The 20,784-nt window shown below is 46.7% G+C and overlaps 1 protein-coding gene and 1 long non-coding RNA gene across 3 annotated transcripts in view; one reads left to right on the forward strand and one right to left on the reverse strand.

Annotated features, from left to right (window-relative positions):
• THBS4 (thrombospondin 4) overlaps positions 1–15,221 on the forward strand; it is a 50,075-nt gene extending 34,854 nt beyond the window's left edge. Inside the window, exons 11-23 of one of the 2 annotated variants that reach the window (XR_014794820.1) lie at positions 2,182–2,286; positions 2,860–2,967; positions 3,269–3,428; positions 4,467–4,585; positions 5,418–5,470; positions 6,144–6,337; positions 7,274–7,452; positions 7,776–7,824; positions 7,924–8,120; positions 8,710–8,882; positions 11,690–11,829; positions 12,345–12,610; positions 14,628–15,221. Coding sequence is in view for 1 of the 2 variants with exons in the window: in XM_084881304.1 (XP_084737430.1) it covers positions 2,182–2,286; positions 2,860–2,967; positions 3,269–3,428; positions 4,467–4,585; positions 5,418–5,470; positions 6,144–6,337; positions 7,274–7,452; positions 7,776–7,824; positions 7,924–8,120; positions 8,710–8,882; positions 11,690–11,829; positions 12,345–12,406 (1,539 nt within the window). In the remaining variant the exon portion in view is untranslated. Of the gene's footprint in view, positions 1–2,181; positions 2,287–2,859; positions 2,968–3,268; positions 3,429–4,466; positions 4,586–5,417; positions 5,471–6,143; positions 6,338–7,273; positions 7,453–7,775; positions 7,825–7,923; positions 8,121–8,709; positions 8,883–11,689; positions 11,830–12,344; positions 12,850–14,627 lie in introns of those variants that run through there. The other variant, XM_084881304.1, reaches the window with a different exon arrangement.
• Positions 7,562–11,769, reverse strand: LOC311621364. Its single transcript, XR_014794826.1, has 3 exons — positions 11,645–11,769; positions 9,560–9,629; positions 7,562–8,422 (listed from the first exon to the last, which is right to left on the reverse strand). It is a non-coding gene; the product is annotated as an uncharacterized lncRNA (long non-coding RNA).
• Positions 15,222–20,784: the final 5,563 nt, after the last annotated feature.

Here is a 20,784-nt window from a genome sequence, read left to right on the forward strand (position 1 = left end):
CCTCCCTTTGCATCGAGCCAGGCCCTGGCAGGTGACCCTGAGTCTGACACTCGCAGGTTCACAGGGAGCATGTCCGAGTGGCTTCCCAGGGACTCTTCCCTCTTCTCTGCACCTCAAACTTGGACTTCCTTAAGCCCCCAACATTGTCTTCCATGAGCATATCCCTTTTCAAATGGGAGAAATGAAAACTAAGTTGAAGTAAATGTGATGCCATCAGCTCTCTCTGGCAAAACAGAGTCCTGATGAAGGAACCAGCTGGGTCAGGGGGACAGCCGGTTTCCCCAGTTCCCACTGGCTGGGCACATTTATCACCGAGAGGGAAGTGTACATCTATATTTAAATCCTAGTTTTCTGCGAACAAATTAACAATTTCCCTGGAATGGTGGGTGATCGGGCTCTTAATATGTTTTTGAATTTGTAATAAGGCACAATGACAGATGGTAAAAGATTAATACACTTGGTGTGACTACTAAAATAATTTAATCTGCCAGAAAACAGCTCATTAAAAATGTATTTGTTCCTAGAGGAGATTTTTTTCTTCATTAAAATGAGTCAAGGTCCATACCCCATAGCTGAGCTTCTCAGGCCTTCTGAAGGCTCCGCAGAGGCATCTGAGCAGACTGGGGGAGTGCGGGAGGGGGTTTGGAAGCCTGTCTTAAATCTCTGGTCGCAGAAGGCGAGTGCAAATGATTGGGAACAGGCAGGCTGCCGCTTGGGAAGTCACTGGTCTCAAATCACCTTATTTTGATCAGCGAGGCCAGGAAATGTGGCATTTACTCCTGTGGGGTTTCTTTTCCCTCAGCCCTGACGCTGTTCCTCAGACTCCTTCTCCTCTCCCTGCCCTTCCAGCTCCCGGGGGTTTTCCAGGCCCCATCTCCCATGTTCTTCTGTCTGCCCCTCCCATCTCATCCCCAGGACACCACTTACGGGATGATTTCTGCTCTCCTTGGTTTGACTATGGACTATCAGAGGAAGAACTCAAAGTGCCCATTAACCAGATATCCTAGTACATGGCAGAAGACCCCGGGCTTGGGTTCAAGTCCCAGCTCTGAGGCCCTAAGCAAGGGACCTACTCACGCAGAGCCTGGTTGCTGCTTGTGTAAATGGAATAACAGGGACCTTGCAGCAACACCATAACAATTGGAGACAGTAGCTGTAGCGTCTGGTGTGGAAGGACTGGTGTCTTAATGCCTGTTCTGCTGACAGTGAGGCTTGCTCTCAGTGGCTGGTGGTGGCCAGATACTTGGGTAGACTTTTCCAGGGAAGTAGTGAGTAGCACACAGACCCAGCACTGTGCCTCTGGACACCGGCACCTGGTAAAGGGGGTAAGTAGAGGTCAAGCACCTTAGGAGGTTCCTCCTCTGGTGGAAATTGACCTGGAAAACTGTTAGACTCAGAGAGATGACTGTGGCTCAAGAATGATAAGGAAAGTGCCATGTTTCCCCAGAGAAAAGAAATTGGACAATCGTATGGAGAACTTTTGACAGTAATTCAAAATTACAAACACCTTGAACCAGGAATTTCACACTAAGAAACCAGTGTAGAACAGCACACATACTAGAGTTATTTGTTGCAGCATAGTTTTCCATCTAAAAAGTTTAAAACCTAACACTCACCAGTAGAGCATTGGTTGAATTCATTGAGGTACATACATACCCACCTTGTGTATGATATATCTGTTGCCATTTTTTAAAAAGATAACTCTACATGAAGTGGCATAGAAAGAGTGAAGTGGCATATAAAGAGTGAAGTGGCATATAAAGAGTGATATATATATATATATATATATATATATATATATATATATCTCCAATATATAATGTTAACTTCTAAAAAATCAAGATGCAGAATGGCATATATATGTGCTACCAGTGTGTGAGAGGCTAGAGGAAAAGAATGGTGTGCATTTGCTTGTCTGTGCGTAGCCTGTCTCTCTGCGTGCGCCTGGGAACTGATTACCTTGCTTGCCTGAGCTAAGGGAACAGGAGTGGAGAGTCACACTGTTGAAGTTTGAACCATTAGACTATTGAAAAAACAATCTTTTTAAAGCCCTTCCCAACACGGCTGTCTGGCTCTGGGCCCCACTCTGGGGACGTGCACACAGGAGCAGAGGCTCTTGTCAGCCACCAGCCTCCCGCCAGGCTCCACTCCCCAGGCCTCTGACAGGCTTTCCCTTCACAGTGCGGAGTTGGATGGGCTGGCGATGGCTATTTCTGTGGAAAGGATGTGGACATTGACAGTTACCCAGACGAAGAACTGCCATGCTCTTCAAGGAACTGCAAGAAGGTAAGTGGGGGGGGGGGGGGGGGGAGCAGGTAGGAAACACACACTCACACTGTGGCTTTCTGAAGCCATAACTGATAAGGGGGAGAGGTTCGGTAGGTTCCATTGAAATTTGCATTTTTAGAGGGGCTGCTTCTCAACTGTAGCAAACGGCGATCAGTGATAAAATCAGGCAGCCACAGTTGTCCTGAGTTTAGTTTAAAACAGATGTAGACAGGTGGTGTGGGAAAAAGGGTTAACCAACTGGTTATAACCAAGGGTCATAAACTTCAGTCGTAAGATAAATGAGGTCAGAGGATCTAAGGTTTAACATGGTGACTATAGTTGATCACACTATTATATTGTAGATTGAAATTTGCTAAGAGAGTAGAACTTAAATTTTCTCAGCAAAAGAAGGGGGAAATTGGTGAGGTGATGGATCTGTTAGTTAACTCAGTGGGGGAATCCTTTCACAATATGAAGGAATGCAAATCGTCACATTGTACACTTCAAATAGCTTCAATGTTGTCAATTATACCTCAATAAAGCTTTTAAAAAGGCATGTAGATGTCTCTCTGAGCTGTGTTTCCCCCTCAGGACAACTGCAAGTACGTGCCAAACTCTGGCCAAGAAGACGCAGACGGAGATGGCATTGGCGATGCTTGTGATGAGGATGCTGACGGCGACGGGATCCTGAATGAGCAGGTACCTGCTTTGAGGGAGGGCCTGGGAATGGCCACGTGCCAGGGATGATGGAAGAAAGCCCTTGAAGTGAACTATTTCTATTAATCATCCCAAATGTTAGTTAGTTCCCATGGCTGCATTCCCACAGCACTGCAACTTTTTATCCTAAGTCCTCAAATGTTTAAAATATAAAGTCGGGCCTCCTGAGTTCCGACAGCTCATGACCATGGGGCGGAGGTTGGCCAACAGCCACCACAGCACCGAGTACACGGCGGGGAAGCAGTAACAGTCGGAGTGTGTGTCCGGTCTTCTGATCCTGTAGGATAACTGTGTCCTGACTCACAACGTGGACCAGAGAAACAGCGACCAAGATATCTTCGGGGATGCCTGTGACAACTGCCGGGATGTCCTCAACAACGACCAGAAAGACACCGATGGGGATGGAAGAGGAGACGCCTGCGATGACGACATGGATGGAGACGGTGGGTTTGGCTCATTCTGTAACGGATTGGGGACTCTGGTCCTTTTGCCCTGTTGTCTTTGAGGAGCAGGAATAAAATTTCCGACTCGGAGGGCCTTCCTAGTGGAGGTTGCATGTAGCCTGCTTCTGGGGACCCGAAGTCCCACCTGTGTCTGTGGAAGGAGACTCCACAGCCCACGGCCCTTGTTAAGAACCTGGGTGTTTCTGGAACTCCACATCATTGCCAGAAACCTCTTAGGAAATGCTTCTAGCAGTACCTTGTCAGGGTGGTGTCTCTGTAGGGCAGGGGTAGGGAACCTTTGGCCCATGGGCTGTTTAAGGCCTATTACATAATTTGGGCTGGCCCTGCTTGAGGCATTAGGGTGAGTTAATTAAATGTTTGACCAAATATAGCAGGCTAAATTTTTTTGTTGTTCTTAATCCTCACCTCAGGATATTTTTCCATTGATTTTTAGAGAAAGTGGAAGGGAGCAGGAGAGACAGAGAAACATCAATGTAAGAGAGACACGTCAATTAGTTTCCTCCCTCATATACCTCTGACCGGGGCCAGGGATTGAACTTGCAACCAAAATATGTGCCTTTGACTGGAATCAAACCCAGAACCCTTCCATCCCAGGGCTGACACTCTATCCGTTGAGCAAAACTGGCTAGGTTAGCAGGCTGATTTTTAAGCTGATAATTTTGTATGGCTGGCGAATGTTATAAATATCCAAATGGCCCTTGGCAGAAAAAGGTTGACCACCTCTGTTGTAGGGTATCTGTCTTTCAGATTATACCTTTCCCCACTCCCTCTCTGTTCTTGTGTGTCCTCTCTCTCTCTCTCTCTCTCTCTCTCTCTCTCTCTCTCTCTCTCTCTCTCTCTCTCTCTCTCTCTCTCTCTCCATCCTTTGACCTTACCTCCAGATAGCTGCTGAGAAAGTGGTGGCTCTCTGAGGATGGCCCACGCCTGTGAAGACCTGACCTCTCAGCCCCCGGAAGTGTGTGTCCCAGACCTGTCTGTGCTGTTGACCTGACTCAGGGACGCATTCCTTTCTCGTAGGAATAAAAAACATTCTGGACAACTGCCAGAGAGTTCCCAATCGTGACCAGCAGGACAGGGATGGCGATGGCGTGGGGGATGCCTGTGACAGTTGTCCTGATGTCAGCAACCCTAATCAGGTCAGTGGGACATAGGGGAACTTGAACTCTTGGCTGAACTCCTCTGTGCAAAGATGCCTGGAAGACCAGTGTCTCGAACAAACAGCAGAGCCCAGCAGCTCAGTTCTTTGCTGTTGCCATATACCTACCGGAGCAGAGGTATATACTGGAGCTGGAGGGTGGATAGGAAGACCATCACAGGAGATCTGAGCCTGTCTGGACTAATCGCACCTGTGAGGTTGGATTATGCGTTTAATGATACCCAAACCATAACATGGAAATTAACCGTGGGAAACCTTGTGTCCCGTTAGTCCCCGAACCCCTGCATGACTATGAAGGGACATTTCAGATTAAGTTCAGTCGGTGACCTGCTGTTTCCCTTCCTTCTCCCCCTTCCTGTCTGGGTAATTGGGGGTGATGTGTCATGTATTTTAAAGCCTGAAAGAGGGGGGTCATTGTTGCCCTCTGCAACTCGCTTTCGCTCTGGCTCAATTCCAAATGGCAGAAGCAAAGCAAAGCCGGCTTGCCTTGTCCCTGTGCCTATGGCTGGCTCCCTTCCAACCCATGACAGGGCTCCATGTCTCCACCTGCCACCAGGCAGCCCCGGCGCCCTTCTGATCAGCTCATCCGGTGTGTGGGCAGCCCAGCCGTGGAGCCTGATATTTTGGAAGGCTTTCCTGAAAATCCCGCATTGTGCCTACACCAATATGGTGTTGTCCTTTTGCAGTTTTACACAGTCCTGACTCCAGAGAAATAATCCCGAGACCCAGTGATGATGGGCCGGGTCTGCCTTCTCCGGAACATTCTGTGCAGCAGGCCCAAGGATAAATAACATGCTCTGTTCTCTTTCCAGTCTGATGTGGACAACGATCTGGTTGGGGACTCCTGTGACACCAATCAGGACAGGTAGGGGGCCTCTCCAGCTGCACAGGGCCAGAGGAAACATCTGGAGGGTTTCACCCTTCAGAGCTTTCTGCTTCGTTGGGATTTCTCTGGGTAGATGGAGCTGCTGGCGGACAGTAGCCCTGACACAGCTCAGGGCCTCTTCACTTCCCTGGAAGTTGTGTATTAGGGGGTGATGGTATCAGGAGTGCCACTGGCACTCTAGCAAGGGCAAGCTGATTACAGGAGAGGCAGTCTAGTGTCATACTTCAGAGGATGGGCTCCAGAGTGACACAGCCAGGTACAATCCCACTTTTCACTTACAAACTTAGGCAAGTTACCCAATCTTTTGCACTTCAATTTTCCCATCTATAAAATGGGGATGACAATAGCATGTAGCTCATAGGACTGCTGTGATGATTATTTAGTGAAAAGTGCACACTACAGTTTCTGTTGCATAGATAGCACTCAATAGATACTGGTTCTTCTACTATTATATTCTCTCAGCTCTGGATAACTTCACCCACATCCCAAAATGGGAAGTTGTCTGTTTGCTACAGGGCAGCCTTACCTAAGGACACATGTGTCTGGTCAAAGACCAACCAGGCCTGGCTAAAACCCCCAACCCAGACTCTGCCTCCTGAGAGCTGGACCCTCGCTGCCCTGTGACTCCAACTGCCTCTCCTTCCTCCCACAGTGACGGAGACGGGCACCAGGACACCACAGACAACTGCCCCAACGTCATCAACAGTGACCAGCTGGACACCGATAAGGATGGAATCGGTGACGAGTGTGATGACGACGACGACAATGACGGCATTCCAGACCTGGTGCCCCCTGGACCGGACAACTGCCGGCTGGTCCCCAACCCGGCCCAGGAGGACAGCAACAGTAAGTGGGCTCAGCCCGGGACCGCACGGGACTCCCGGACTCCCTTCGGCCAGCCACAAGGTGGCACACCTCTCCCAGGGCGCCCGCTTCTCTGAGTAGCCACAGCTCGTGTGGACAGTAGACGTCTGATAGTTTCCATTCTCCAGCTGTCGGAGAAAAACTGCTGTGCAATTCTGAGGAGCCCTCGGAGGGGAGCACGTGGGCAGGGAGCAGCCACATGCTCCTGCTCAAGGAGCCTGGAGAGCTCTCTGCCATCTCGCTCCCCTCTCCCGGACTCACAGACAAAGAGGAGAGACAGAAGGCACAGCAGCCAATGGCTTAGGTAGGGTCACAGACGCAGATGTCTGCAAGGGCCAAGCCAATAAGGAAAGGTGTGCAGCGAGCCAGAAATGAGACAGCAGCGGGGGACTGTGGTGAGCCGTGAGGGCCTACCCACAGCTATGCAGATTCTAATATAGTAGCACCATCAGCAGAACAAAACATACTCTGGGCCAGATTCAGCCTCAGAACCACTTAGAGATAAATTTTGGTGACAATGTCCATGTTTTTTATAATTAGGAAGTTGTGTAAGTTCTATAGGCATTTGCTTATATAGGGTCAGGCTTAAGACCCACCAGGTGGTGAACCCCACTGTTCTTCAGAGGACACCCAGGGTTGCTTGTGAGGTCCATTTTGAACAGTTCCCCTTCACTGAGTCCCAAGCAAGTTCTTTTGTCACATACAGTGGGTTCACCAGCCTAGCACCAGGACTGCAGGGTGGGCGGGGGCAGGCTCAGACGTGGCTGAAGTCAAGGCCTCCTTTCCCACTGGGTGGGCAGCCCTGTCCTGGGGTGGGCCTTGGGCTTGCTTCTGTTCCTTGTCTAATCCCCCTTCTCTTCAGGGGTGATGGTGGGTGCCGGCCTTACAAGTTCCCCTTTCCCTCTTCCACCCGCTCAGATGACGGCATAGGGGACCTCTGTGAGACAGACTTTGACCAGGACAAGGTCATCGATCGGATCGACGTCTGCCCGGAGAATGCTGAGGTCACCCTGACTGACTTCCGGGCCTACCAGACAGTGGTCCTGGACCCCGAAGGAGATGCCCAGATCGATCCCAACTGGGTGGTCCTGAACCAGGTGGGTCACATGGTTGCCAACGTCTCAGCTTTGCCTGAACACAGACATAGGCCCTAGTAGGTAACGTTTAGAGAGTGCGAAGCCAGGCACATTCCTCATCACAGCTATTCCTCACAAGGCTTTATTGAGTCAGCTTAAAGGACAATTTTAGCAAAATTATTTCTATTCGGCTTCAAGCCCAAACAAAGAAGAACAATCCCTCAGATAATGCAGTCTCTACATGGAGGTCAGAGGTCGCTGACCGCTCGCCCATGGGGCCTGAGGTCTGGGGCTCACTCTGCCCCTTTGAAGAATGCTCCTCACTCCTTCAACTCTCTCTGCAGGGCATGGAGATTGTGCAGACCATGAACAGCGACCCTGGGCTGGCAGTCGGTATGTCCCGGGCCTTCAGTACCACTTGTGTAGAATCCATTCTTCCCAGATACCCGTGTGGCTTTGTCCACTTTTCTAACTGTATTCTGATCTCTACAGGATACACGGCTTTCAATGGAGTTGACTTCGAAGGGACCTTCCACGTAAATACCCAGACGGATGACGACTATGCAGGCTTCATCTTTGGTTACCAGGACAGCTCCAGCTTCTACGTGGTCATGTGGAAGCAGACGGAGCAGACGTACTGGCAGGCCACCCCCTTCCGGGCCGTTGCAGAACCTGGCATTCAGCTTAAGGTATGGGTGAAGTCACTCATCTCAGTTCATTCTGTGCCCTCACCCTCCTTTTGAATTCCATGGTCTTCCCTGTGGCAATGGTTGCATTCATGCTAGCATTCAAGTCAGGGAACAGTCTAGTCCACCTGGGTCCATGCCTATGTACGAGCCACATTCTAGCTTCTGGATGGCTCTAGCAGTGGGATCGTCAGGCTCCAAGAGGTGGAGAAGATTTGAAGGTACATCTCAGGCACACTGCTGGGAACTGTTTCCTCGGTGGGGCCTCCTTTATAGGGAGGGCTGAGAGCTGCCTCTCCCTCCTGCTGGAGAAAAGACATATTTCAGAACCTCCTTGGGGCAAATGTGGGGAGCAATGGATGTATAGCAGGAAAAATATGGGATGGGTTAGTGGAATATTAGACAGCGCTGGTTATTAAAGGGCTAGGATCACCTCAGTAGAAATGGCATCTTAAGGATTTATGCTTTTGTCCAAATCCAGGGCAGCCAGATTGTAACCATGAAATCACTCACTGCCCCGTCACCACCCCACAGACCCAGGAAGGGTGGCCTGTGTGTTCTGTTTTAAAATCCTGCTCCTGTCCCTGTCCAGGCTGTCAAGTCTCAGACAGGTCCCGGGGAGCATCTCCGGAATTCCCTGTGGCACACCGGGGACACCAGCGACCAGGTCAGGCTGCTGTGGAAGGACTCGAGGAACGTGGGCTGGAAGGACAAGGTGTCCTACCGCTGGTTCCTGCAGCACCGGCCCCAGGTGGGCTACATCAGGTAGGCAGACCGCCCTCTCAAAGCACACCCTCATTCTGCAGCGCAGGCCAGGCTTTCTGAGACCTTGGGCTGTGGCTCCCTAAAAGAGGTGGGAGGAGGACTCAGGCTGACCGTGTGGCTGCGACTCCATCCACGCCTCCCATGATCCCCTGCTCCATCCCCCACTTGTGAATGTTTCACACTGCCGTGAGTCCTTTAGAGTCTGTCTTTCCTCCTGGACATTAGCTCCACGAGGGTTGTGTCTGTGTCTTATTTCATCTTGGTCTACCCGTGCCTGGCATGTTCCACATGCGGCCTACACGGGTCTTCATGTAAGTCCGTGGGTCTCAACCTTCTAATGCTGTGATCCTTTAACACAGTTCCTCAAGTTGAGAGCCGCTAGCAGGGTCGCCTAAGACGATCAGAAAACACAGATATTTACATTACAATTCATTAACTGTAGCAAAATTTCGTACAGTTATGAAGTAGCAATGAAAATAATTTTATGGTTGGGGGTCACCACAACATGAGGAACTGTGTTAAAGGGTCGCGGCATTAGGAAGGTTGAGAACCACTAATGTAAGTCAATGTAATCTGCCTTATTTCCCTATAGGGCTATTTTTAAAACAAACTAAAAACTATTCTCAGAAGCTAGGACGGCTTAGGACTATAGCTGTGGAATTTAGACAGTTACTCACTTTCTCATTCCTCCAGCTTATGCTGTGTGTTTTCGAAGCAGCATGGGTTACAGTCTTCTGATACAGCAGCCTAGAGGGAAAATAAAACCATGAGGCCAGTTCTTGGAGACTTCACATAGAATGTGCTGTTTGTCTCACAGTCACATGGTCTTGTTCTCAGCCCTGTTAAGTCCAAGGCCCCTTTTTTATAACATGATTTTTAACCATCTCTCTGTCTCAAATGAAATCATAGAAAATATAACCTGCACATTTCGTTTTATAAAAATCAATTTGATCCCTAACAATAGAAAACTACTTTACAACCAAATGATGTAAATGCTTAGACCTTACCACACCAAAACACAGAGAGACGTGCACCCGTTCCTGGAATCACTGTGCAGGTGACATTCTAAAATGGATTGTGGTGTTGGTGACTTCACTATTACAGTGGTGTTGCCAACAGGAATGTGAATTTCTAAAATGGTAAACAGTAAACAGCCTCTTTTTTCATCTTAATTTTTCAATTACAGTTGACATTCAACATTATATAGCATAATATAACATAGGTGTATAGTACAGTGGTTAGACATTTCTATCATTTACGAAGGGAGCTCCCCCATAAGCCCAATTGACACCATACATGGTTATTACAATATTATTGACCATATTCCCTATGTTGTACTTTATATCTTTGTGACTATTTTGTAACTGTAACTACTCTCTACCTTGGATCTGTACTTCTTAATCCCTTCATCTTTTTGTCCTGCAACCATCAGTTTATGTATTCTATATCCATGAGTTTGTTTTTTAATATATTTTTATTGTTTTCAGAGAGGAAGCGAGAAGGAGAGAGATAGCAACATCAGTGATGAGAAAATCATTGATTGGCTGCCTCCTGCATGCCCCTACTGGGGATTGAGCCTACAATCTGGGTATGTGCCCTTGACCGGAATCAAACCCAGGACCCTTCAGTCCGCAGGCCAACGCTCTATCCACTGAACCAAACCAGTTAGGGCCATGAGTTTGTTTTTGTATAGCTTTTTTTTTACTCAACAGTTTCTCAACTTGCCCTCGCAAAAAAGTAGGTTTATAGTTGTGAGTACGCAAAACAGTTTATTCTTGTATTATTTATTAGTAACTATAAACCAACTTTTGCCCATCCCTGTATTAAAACAGTGCAAAGAATACATGTTCTATAGTAAAAAAAAAAAAAAAAAGTCGAAACTAGTTTGGCTCAGTGGATAGAGTGTTGGCCTGTGGACTGAAAGGTCCCGGGTTCGATTCCAGTCAAGGGCATGTACCTTGGTTGTGGGCACATCCGCAGTGGAGGGTATGCAGGAGGCAGCTGATCGATGTTTCTAACTCTCTATCCCTCTCTCTTCCTCTCTGTAAAAAATCAATAAAATATATATATTTTTTAAAAAGAATACATGTTCACAAATAAAAGGGAGTTAGGATGTAGGCCCGGGTAATGACTAAGCAGGCTCCTCACCTACCTCCGTGTCCTCTAGAATGAAGGACAAGTGTTGCCTGCCCCCTCCGGGGCCTTGTAAGCAGCCCTGGCTTCATTAATGCCACAGTGACAGCATTTCTAAAGCCCTGCTGAAGGGAGTGTCGCTCCTAATGAAAGTCCCTGCCCCGAGGTGTCACCAAACGAAATACATCGGGCCTAAGGACAGCAGCCTTTTTTAGGCATGGCGTCTCGCCAAGGTAACTCTCAGAACAGTGAAGCCACAGAACTTCTTGGTCCTGGGTCATAATGGTGATTTCTCTGTAACTGGCTAACAAGTACCCATAGAATGTGACTCTGCCAGGTGTCTTGTTAGACCTTTGGAGACACAAGTTTAAGGTGACCAGATGTCCCGCTTTTGGCAGGACAGTCCTGATTTTTAACAATTTGTCCCGCGTCCTGCGGTGTTTTAAAAGTCCCAATTTTTGGAAAGATTTTTCCAAAAGCAGGATGTCTGGTCACCTTACACAAGTTGGGAAGACATGGTCCCTGACCTCTGGCAGGGCAGGGGAACAGCTGGGGCACAACCCAGGTGTGTGAAAAACAGAATAGGAACAGGAGCAAAGATGTGCCTCAGGATGGGCACTTCACCTCACCTCGGTATGAGTTTCATGGACGTGCTCGGGCTGTGTTGTCCACAGGGTGCGCTTTTATGAAGGCTCTGAGTTGGTGGCTGACTCCGGAGTCACCATAGACACCACCATGCGGGGAGGCCGGCTCGGTGTCTTCTGCTTCTCCCAAGAAAACATCATCTGGTCCAACCTTAAGTACCGCTGCAATGGTAACGTACCTTCTCGTTACTGCACAATATCACTAGAAGTAACCCACTGATGCCGCCTCGTTTTTATGGCACACCGCCCTCCCAGAAGCCCAAAGTTTATGCCACATATTCATTAAAACCTGGTCGTCCCTGTAAACGAAGTGAAGGGTAGATCTCACTTTTCCTATCTGACAGATGAGGACATTGAGACGCAGGGCATTTAACTTCGTGGCATAGGGTTTGAGGTTCAGTGAGAAATTCGGTCAGGTTTAATTTTCAGGCAGCCTTCATTTGCATACAGCTCAAACATAATCAGACTCAACATTCACTCTGCCTGCTGATTTTCTTTCTGCCTGTGAATGAGCCTTCCTGGGCTTCAAGGCAATGGTCCCCCAAGCAGCCTAATGTAGGAAATGACTGCAGGGCCCGTTGGACAGGCTGACAGCGCCCCACACAGGCCGCCTGGACTGGGCGAGGTGGAGCAGCGTTCCCGTGTGCGGACCCTCTCTAACCCCCGTGCCTGTTTTTGTTTGCAGACACCATCCCAGAGGACTTCCAAGAGTTCCAAACCCAGAATTTCGATCGCCTGGATAAGTAAACTCAAGAATCAATTCATAACTGCTTTTCCGAACACGAAAGCCTTATTTTAACTTCCTACACTTTCTTCATGTACCCTGTGGCTTTCTTTTACCACCCCAAATGTATCAAACTTTTTATATGAATGTAGCAATAAAGAGGAGATAATTTCTAAAAACAGTGTCACCCAGTCATCACTTACACACCATCAGAGCCTGGGCCACAGGTAAGTTGTCCTGAGGCCTCCACATTGAACTTGCAGGGGGACCTTTGTTCCTCAGACCAGGTCAGGCAATAGGACTGAGCTTGTGTGGGAAACAAGGCCCAGGCCAAAGGTCTCATCTTTGAGCACTCCAGTTGACATCACACAAACACCTAGCAGTTCCATGCTCACCTCAGCAGCCTCCTTACCTGGAAACGTGTTCAGAGGCACCTACCTTCCCTATGAAGATTTTTCCAGACCAATCCAGGGGCCTAATTCTTTCTAATACCATCCTCCACCTGCACAGCAACTTCTATACCACCAGCAACAGTTAAGCTTATTTATCATATATGTATATTTGGCTCCCCCTAGTGGCACCTAAGCTTATTGAGCATAAAGGACAATCAGACCCAAATGCCTAACAGTATAGCCACTGGGGATTGATTCTAGGACTCCATGTATATTCCCAAATCTGCAGAAGCTCAAGTCCATTATATAAAATCGCAAAATATTTGCGTAATGTAAATCATCTATAGATTACTTATAATACTTAATGCAACATAAATCATTGTTATACTGTACTAGGGAATAATGACAAGAAAAAGTGTCTACCTGTTCAGTTCAGACCCAACCATCATAGGCCTAACTACATAGGACATATCAGCAACAATATAACTCTCCTTCCTCCCTCCCCCATACTTTCAATCTGGGGTTGATTGAATTCACAGATGCAGAATTTATGGATACAGAATTTATGGGTGACTGTACCTGGCACGTGGTAGATATCCAGTAAATGTTGGCTGCATGGATAAATGCCTCAAATAACAAGGACAATGGTGTAGATGAATCACATAAGCCTTCCTACAATGTAAAAAGCTGCTCCCAACATATGCTTAGCTATGGTAACATCGGTAGCATCACTGTATGTATGGGGCAGAAACTTGCCTAATTTGTGTGCTAGCCTTTCTTCCACTCCATTTGTAAGGCAAAGATCCAAGCCAAGTTTTATAAATTCTTTAAGAATTTTGTTTCAAAGAATATTGCTGGGTAGTAATATAGTCTCCTATTCCAATTCCTAAAAGTATCGTAAGTCATAAATAAAGGATAAACACTTTCACCACAGTTTTATCATTTCAATAAGTCAGAAAATTCAATGGCATATGGAGGATTTTAGAACACACCCCCTCATATGTAAAACTTACAAGTATATGCTGACTCAGTTCGGGACATTTGATCTCCTGCATCACAGTCTTCACTGAAAACAAAATAGATGGACCTAGAACAGTGGTTGGCAAGCTGTGGCTCCTGAGCCACATGTGGGCGCGCGCACACAGTGCGATTGAAACTTCATGGCCCATGTGCAGAGGTCGGTTTTCGGCTCTCAAAAGAAATTTAAATCGCTGTACTGTTGATATTTGGCTTGGCTGATTAATGAGTTTGCTGACCACTGACCTAGAGGGTATTATGCTAAGTGAAGTCAGACAGAGAAAGACAAACACTGTATTTAACTAATGTATAGAATATTAAAAAATAAATAAATAAGCAAAACAAAAATAGAAACAGACCCATAGATATAGAGAACAAGCCGACAGTAGTGTGTGTGTGTGGGGGGGGGGGGGGTGGATAGGAAAAAAAATGATTTTTTAAAATAATAAACTCGCCGAAACCGCTTTGGCTCAGTGGTAGTGTCGGTCTGCGGACCGAAGGGTCCCAGGTTCGAATCTGGTCAGGGGCATGTATGTTGGTTGCGGGCACATCCCCGGTGGGGGGTGTGCAAGAGGCAGCTGGTCGGTGTTTCTCTCTCATCGGCGTTTCTAGCTCTCTATCTCTCTCCTTCCTCTCTGTAAAAATCAATAAAATATATTTTTTAAAAATAAAATATTGGGTCGGCAGCTAAGTAATTGCGGGTTTCACACATATATGGCTTCAGTTGAATTTTTAGGTTTGTGGACGTAGTACAAATGTAAAACACATTTTGTTATTTGATAGTTGGCTATTCAGCTGTTAATCAGTAAAAAAAGTTTTTTGATCTGTTTTGTAGTTTTCGTTTGGCATTCGTTGAAAAATGGAAAATCAAAAGGAACATTTTCGTCATATTTTGCTTTTTTATTTCCGCAAAGGGAAAAACGCATCGCAAGCTCATAAAAAGTTATGTGCTGTTTATGGTGATGAAGCCTTAAAAGAACGGCAGTGTCAAAATTGGTTTGCCAAATTTCGTTCTGGTGATTTTTCACTCAAAGATGAAAAACGCTCTGGTCGTCCAGTTGAAGTTGATGATGCCCTAATCAAAGCAATAATCAATTCGGACTGTCACAGTACAACACGTGAGATTGCAGAGAAGCTTCATGTATCACATACATGCATTGAAAATCACTTAAAACAACTTGGCTATGTTCAAAAACTCGATACATGGGTTCCTCACGAACTGAAAGAATCACAGTTAACGCAACGCATTAGCAGCTGCGATTTGCTAAAGAAACGTAATGAAAATGATCCATTTTTAAAACGACTGATAACTGGCGATGAAAAATGGGTTGTTTACAACAATATCAAGCGGAAAAGATCGTGGAGCAGGCCAGGTGAACCAACTCAAACAACATCAAAAGCTGATATTCATCAAAAGAAGGTTTTGTTATCAGTTTGGTGGGATTACAAAGGAATTGTCTACTTTGAACTCTTACCACCCAACCAAACGATCAATTCTGATGTCTACATTGAACAACTAACGAAATTAAACAATGCAGTTGAAGAAAAGCGGCCCGAATTGACAAATCGAAAAGGTGTTGTATTCCATCATGACACTGCAAGGCCACACACATATTTGGTCACTCGGCAAAAATTAATGGAGCTTGGTTGGGATGTTTTGCCACATCCACCATATAGTCCTGACCTTGCACCATCTGATTACTTTTTGTTTCGATCTTTACAAAACTCCTTGAATGGTAAAAATTTCAATAATGATGATGATGTCAAATCGTACCTGATTCAGTTTTTTGCTAATAAAAACCAGAAGTTTTTTGAACGTGGGATTATGATGCTGCCTGAAAGATGGCAAAAGGTCATTGATCAAAATGGGCAATACATTACAGAATAAACTTATTTAGTTCCATGAAAAAATTGTCTTTGATTTTTAAAAAATCCGCAATTACTTAGTTGCCGGATATAATAAACTCCATAGCTGAGTTCTCCAGATGGATAGCAGAGCTCGGTCCCTTCCAACACTGCCACGAAAAGTCACAGCTGCAGTGCAAAGTACCTCAGAAAAAGGATTCATTTCACTCCTTTATCTAACCTGTGCTCAGCACACAAGTCTCCCCTTCACTAAGTTTAAATTACTAAATAACCAAATTTGCACATCATAAAACACAATAGAAAATCACTGTTGGGCCGGGACCGGTTTGGCTCAATGGATAGAGCGTCCGCTTGGGGACTGAAGGGTCCCGGGTTTGATTCCAGTCAAGGGCATGTACCTTGGTTGCGGGCATATTCCCAGTAGGGGGTGTGCAAGAGGCAGCTGATCGATGACTCTCTCTCATCGATGTTTCTAACTATCTCTCTCCCTTCCTCTCTGTATAAAATCAATAAAAAAATATATTTAAAAAAAAAAAGAAAGAAAATCACTGTTGGGAGCATGTGTATCCGAGAGAGAGAGAGAGAGAGAGAGAGAGAGAGAGAGAGAGAGAGAGAGAGAGAGAGAGAGAGAGAGAGAGAGAGAGAGCGCGCTGTACAAGTGGAACATCTGTTGCCACATTTTGGGTTGTTGTTTTTTTCCTAAATATTCATTAATTGCTTACTTTATAGCACCCCCTAGACTGCAGGGGTCCTCAAACTTTTTAAAGTGGGGGCCAGATCACGGTCCCTCAGAGAGCTGGAGGGCCGGACTATATGAACTACTAATTCCTACTGTAACACCTCGGCTGCGCTCACTGCCCAAAAAACCTGGCGGGCCGGATCAGACTCCTCTGCAGGCCGCATGTGGCCCGAGGGCCATAGTTTGAAGACCCCTGCGAGTAAACCACAGCAGACAGCCAATGTCTAAAACAAATGTATAGAAAGGAAATTTTTATTGCAAAGTTTTCCCATGAGTATGTGTATATATATATTTTTTCCCACTAGTATATTTTAATGAGTTATCCTCACACAAGTCCATCTGCTCCCACCAGAATTCTGAGGATCAGGGGTTAAGAATTAACATCTCAAAAGTCCCTTCAGTCCGGTAGTTTCAATGAGCTCCTGGAGGATTAGGACTATGCAATATTCATCTCCATACCCCACCCCTCAGCCCCTCAATCCAGTATATGCTGATTGGCACAAGATCAATAGCAGAAGGTTTCAAATTCTCCAAAGAATCCAGTAGGGGGCAGCAATCCTTTAAAAATAGCCCTATTCTCAAAGTCACCAACAAGGTTAAATGAATGTTATTTCTACCACCCCAGTCTTTTTGTTTTTGTTAATCCTTACCTGAGGATATTTCCCCATTGCTTTTTTAGAGAGAATGGAAGGGAGAGAGACACAGAAAAACATCAAAGTGAACATTGATTGGTTACCTCCCACGTGTATCCCAGGGCTGGGTGGTGGAACCTACAATTAGCCTCGAACCCAGTCCATGGACCGAAACTCTATCCAACTGAAACTCAATCAAACCGGCTATGGCCCACCCCAGCTTAATCAGCAATGAAGAACAGTCTCACAACTGATGGGCTGAATTGACTGTTTAACAGTAAAAAAAACTGGTTAATGAGGACACCGCACTGTAAAATCTTCAGAAAGAAAGGAGAATGTTTTGTGGACCATTTGGGATGTTTCTGTGTGTCTGGGGGGGGGGGGGGGTTTAGTTATTAGTTTTCAAAATCAGTACCTCTTAATGGAAACAACTTAACCAAAAACCTGTCACAGAATTTTGAGATCCATTAAAATAAAGTTTAATGAGAAAAGAAAAATAACCCTATTCTGAACAAGCTGTTCTATTTCAGCTGAGATGATTTCTAAAGTTTATTAAAAGTAAAACAATGACTACAATGTATTAAAACACTTCCTTTACCCCTAGCACTGTGCCAACTGCTAATCGTTCAGTGCTTAAGAACTCATATTTACCAAAACATACAACTAACCAAACAACAGCCACCACCCACAAAACAACCTAATTTGAATTATTGTGAATTATTCTCTGAATGAACACTGAAGCCTCATTTTCTTTAGGAATGTCTCTTTCCTTGTCCCTCCACCTAAAATTCACATGATAGTCTTCCGTGAGAGCCGGGCAAAGAGATATTCAGCCATCGGTCCATCATTCATTCATCAAACACACACTGAGCATTACTCTGTGCCAGGCCTTGTGCTGGGCCCTGGGAGGCATCCAAAAAGGTACACATAGGCCAGGCTTCTGGGTGAGGGAAAACATATTTTCATTCTAAAACCGATCATAACTGCAAAACTACCATTTATTTTAAAATTGGACCTCTAGCCCTACCCAGTTTAGCTAAGTGGATAGAGCAGTGGTCGGCAAACTCATTAGTCAACAGAGCCAAATATCAGCAGTACAACGATTGAAATTTCTTTTGAGAGCCAAATTTTTTAAACTTCTTCCAACGCCACTTCTTCAAAATAGACTCGCCCAGGCCATGGTATTTTGTGGAAGAGACACACTCAAGGGGCCAAAATCACAGCGGTTTGCCGACCACTGTGATAGAGCATATCTGCCTGTGGACTTAAGGGTCCCCCATTCGATTCCAGTCAAGGGCACAAGCCCGGGTTGTGAGCTTGATCTTAAGTAGGGGACGTGCAGGAGGCAGGCGATCAATGCATCTCTCATCATTGATGTTTCTCTCTCTCCATCTCCTTTCCCCTCTGAAATCAATAAAAATATATTTTTAAAAAGGAAATTAAAATTGGACCTCTAGATACCGTCCCTCTGACTCTATTTATAAAGCATTTGTCTATTAGAACCACCACTTGCTTAATCCTGAGAGTTTGGGTTGTTGTTGTTGGTTTTTTCCCCCACCTGAGGATGTTTTTATTGATTTTTTTTAATTTTTTTAGAGAGAGAGGAAGGGGTTGAGGATAGGAGGAAAAGAGAAAATAGGGGGCAGAAAACATCGCTCAGTTGCCTCTCATACATGACTGGAGCGGGAGGGCCCCGACCGGAAATCTAACCCAAAACCTTTTTTTTATATATATATATATTTTATTGATTTTTCACAGAGAGGAAGGGAGAGAGACAGAGAGCTAGAAACATCGATGAGAGAGAAACATCGACCAGCTGCCTCTTGCACACCCCCTACTGGGGATGTGCCCGCAACCAACGTACATGCCCTTGACCGGAATCGAACCTCGGACCTTTCAGTCTGCAGACCGACGCTCTATCCACTGAGCCAAACCAGTTTCGGCCAGGAACCTTTTGGTGTAAGGGACAATGCTCCAGCCAGCTGAGCCACAAGGCCATCCTGACACTTTCCAGCTGGGTCACAACGGCCTTGTCCTAAGTCCCACCAGGAAGAACCATTTTCCAGGCCACAGAGCGGCTTCCCAGGCCAGCAGGGGGGCTTGACAGAACTTGAGTCAAAAACCATTTGGTCTGCACAGTGTTTTCATTCTTGTAGGGTGTTTGTTTGTTTTGCTAACTTGAACAAACATTTAAAACTTGGAAAGTTCACATAAAAATTTGTATTTCCAGCTTCTCTTAAAAAAAAAAAAAAAAAATCAGCTGGGACCAGTTTGACTCAGTGGATAGAGAGTAGGCCTGCGGACTGAAAGGTCCCGGGTTCGATTCCGGTCAAGGGCATGTACCTTGGTTGCGGGCATATCCCCAGTGGGGGGTGTGCAAGAGGCAGCTGATGGATGATTCTCTCTCACCGATGTTTCTCTCTATCCCTCTCTGTGAAAAATCAATAAAATATATTTTTTTAAAAAATAAAAAATAAAAATAAAAAATCAATGGCTCTGGCCCCACGCTCTGCATTCCTGCACAGAAACCATGCAGATTGCTACGTCATTTCCACGCCCAAGTCCCCTTTCTCCTCAGCGTCTCCTGCCCGGCCCCTGCAGGGGCCCGAGTCTGAAACCCTCACTCCACAGGGCCCCGGCTTTCTGCAGGGAGCGACAGAGAGGTTGGACGCCACTGTTCTGGCTGACGAGCTGTGAGGTAACTTGTCCCCAGTCCCACAGCCAGTGAGTGGCAGGGCCTGGACGCTAATCCAGGGGTCCCAACTCCACGAGCAAGAGATGGAGGCTCGAACTGGGTGATGGAGAAGCGTTTAACCAAGGGGCTAGTAATGAAGGTGGGGGCGGGTCTCAGGAAACCACGTTTCCCTTCCCCTCACCCCAAGCACAAGAGGGGAGCTGTTCCCACCACCCCTGAGCAAGTGAAGAGGGTCCTTCTTCCTGAAGAGGGCTGGGTGCCGTGAGGGCCATCCTGCAGAGCCCCACAGAGAAGGAACCACGGGGATAAGTAACCCAACCCCCATCCTCTCCCCTCCCCCACTACTCAAGCTCAGCTGGAACCCGGGTGCAGACCAAACCTTCATGCCAGCCCCTCCCAACAGAACGCAGAGTGCGGCCAGGTGGGGAGTGGGCCCCATTTGCCCAGGGCAAAGGGAAGAGCCGGTGCACCTGTATCCCACCTTAACCAGGCTCCACCACAGGGCCCCCCCTCTGGCACCGGACCCCCCCCCCCCAAAGGTCACATTGCCAACAAGGAGAGGGGGGAAGACTAACAATAATAGTGTGTAGACCTGGAGAGTGGTCCACTTTGTACGTTACCTCTAATCCTGACAAAACCCTGTCAGGCAGGGAAGGGGCCGGGGAGGAAGAGATTTCCTGTTTGTAACTAAAGAAGCTGAGGCGCAGAACGGTCAAGGGCTTGCCAGTTAACACCTGTTTTACACGTTGCAAAGGCAAGACTCAAAGCCGTGTCCCTGGCTCTGAAATCAGCCTACAGGAATGTTCATCAGTTGTGCACAGCAGGCCTGAGGCTGCTCGCCTTCAAAAGCCTCCTTGGCCAGTGGCCTTGATGAAGACCCAACGACTTTTTGTTTGTTTGTTTGTTTGTTTGTTTTTTAGAAAGGAAGGAGGAGGGGGAGGGGAGAGGGGGAGAGGGGGGGAGAGGGAGAGAGAGAGAGAGAGAGAGAGAGAGAGAGAGAGAGAGAGAGAGAGACGTAGATCAGTTGCCTCCCATACACGCCTCGGAATTGAACCCAGGA

The sequence above is a fragment of the Pipistrellus hanaki genome (assembly GCF_964339955.1).
Source record: "Pipistrellus hanaki genome assembly, chromosome: 4".
NCBI classification, from domain to species: Eukaryota; Metazoa; Chordata; class Mammalia; order Chiroptera; family Vespertilionidae; genus Pipistrellus; species Pipistrellus hanaki.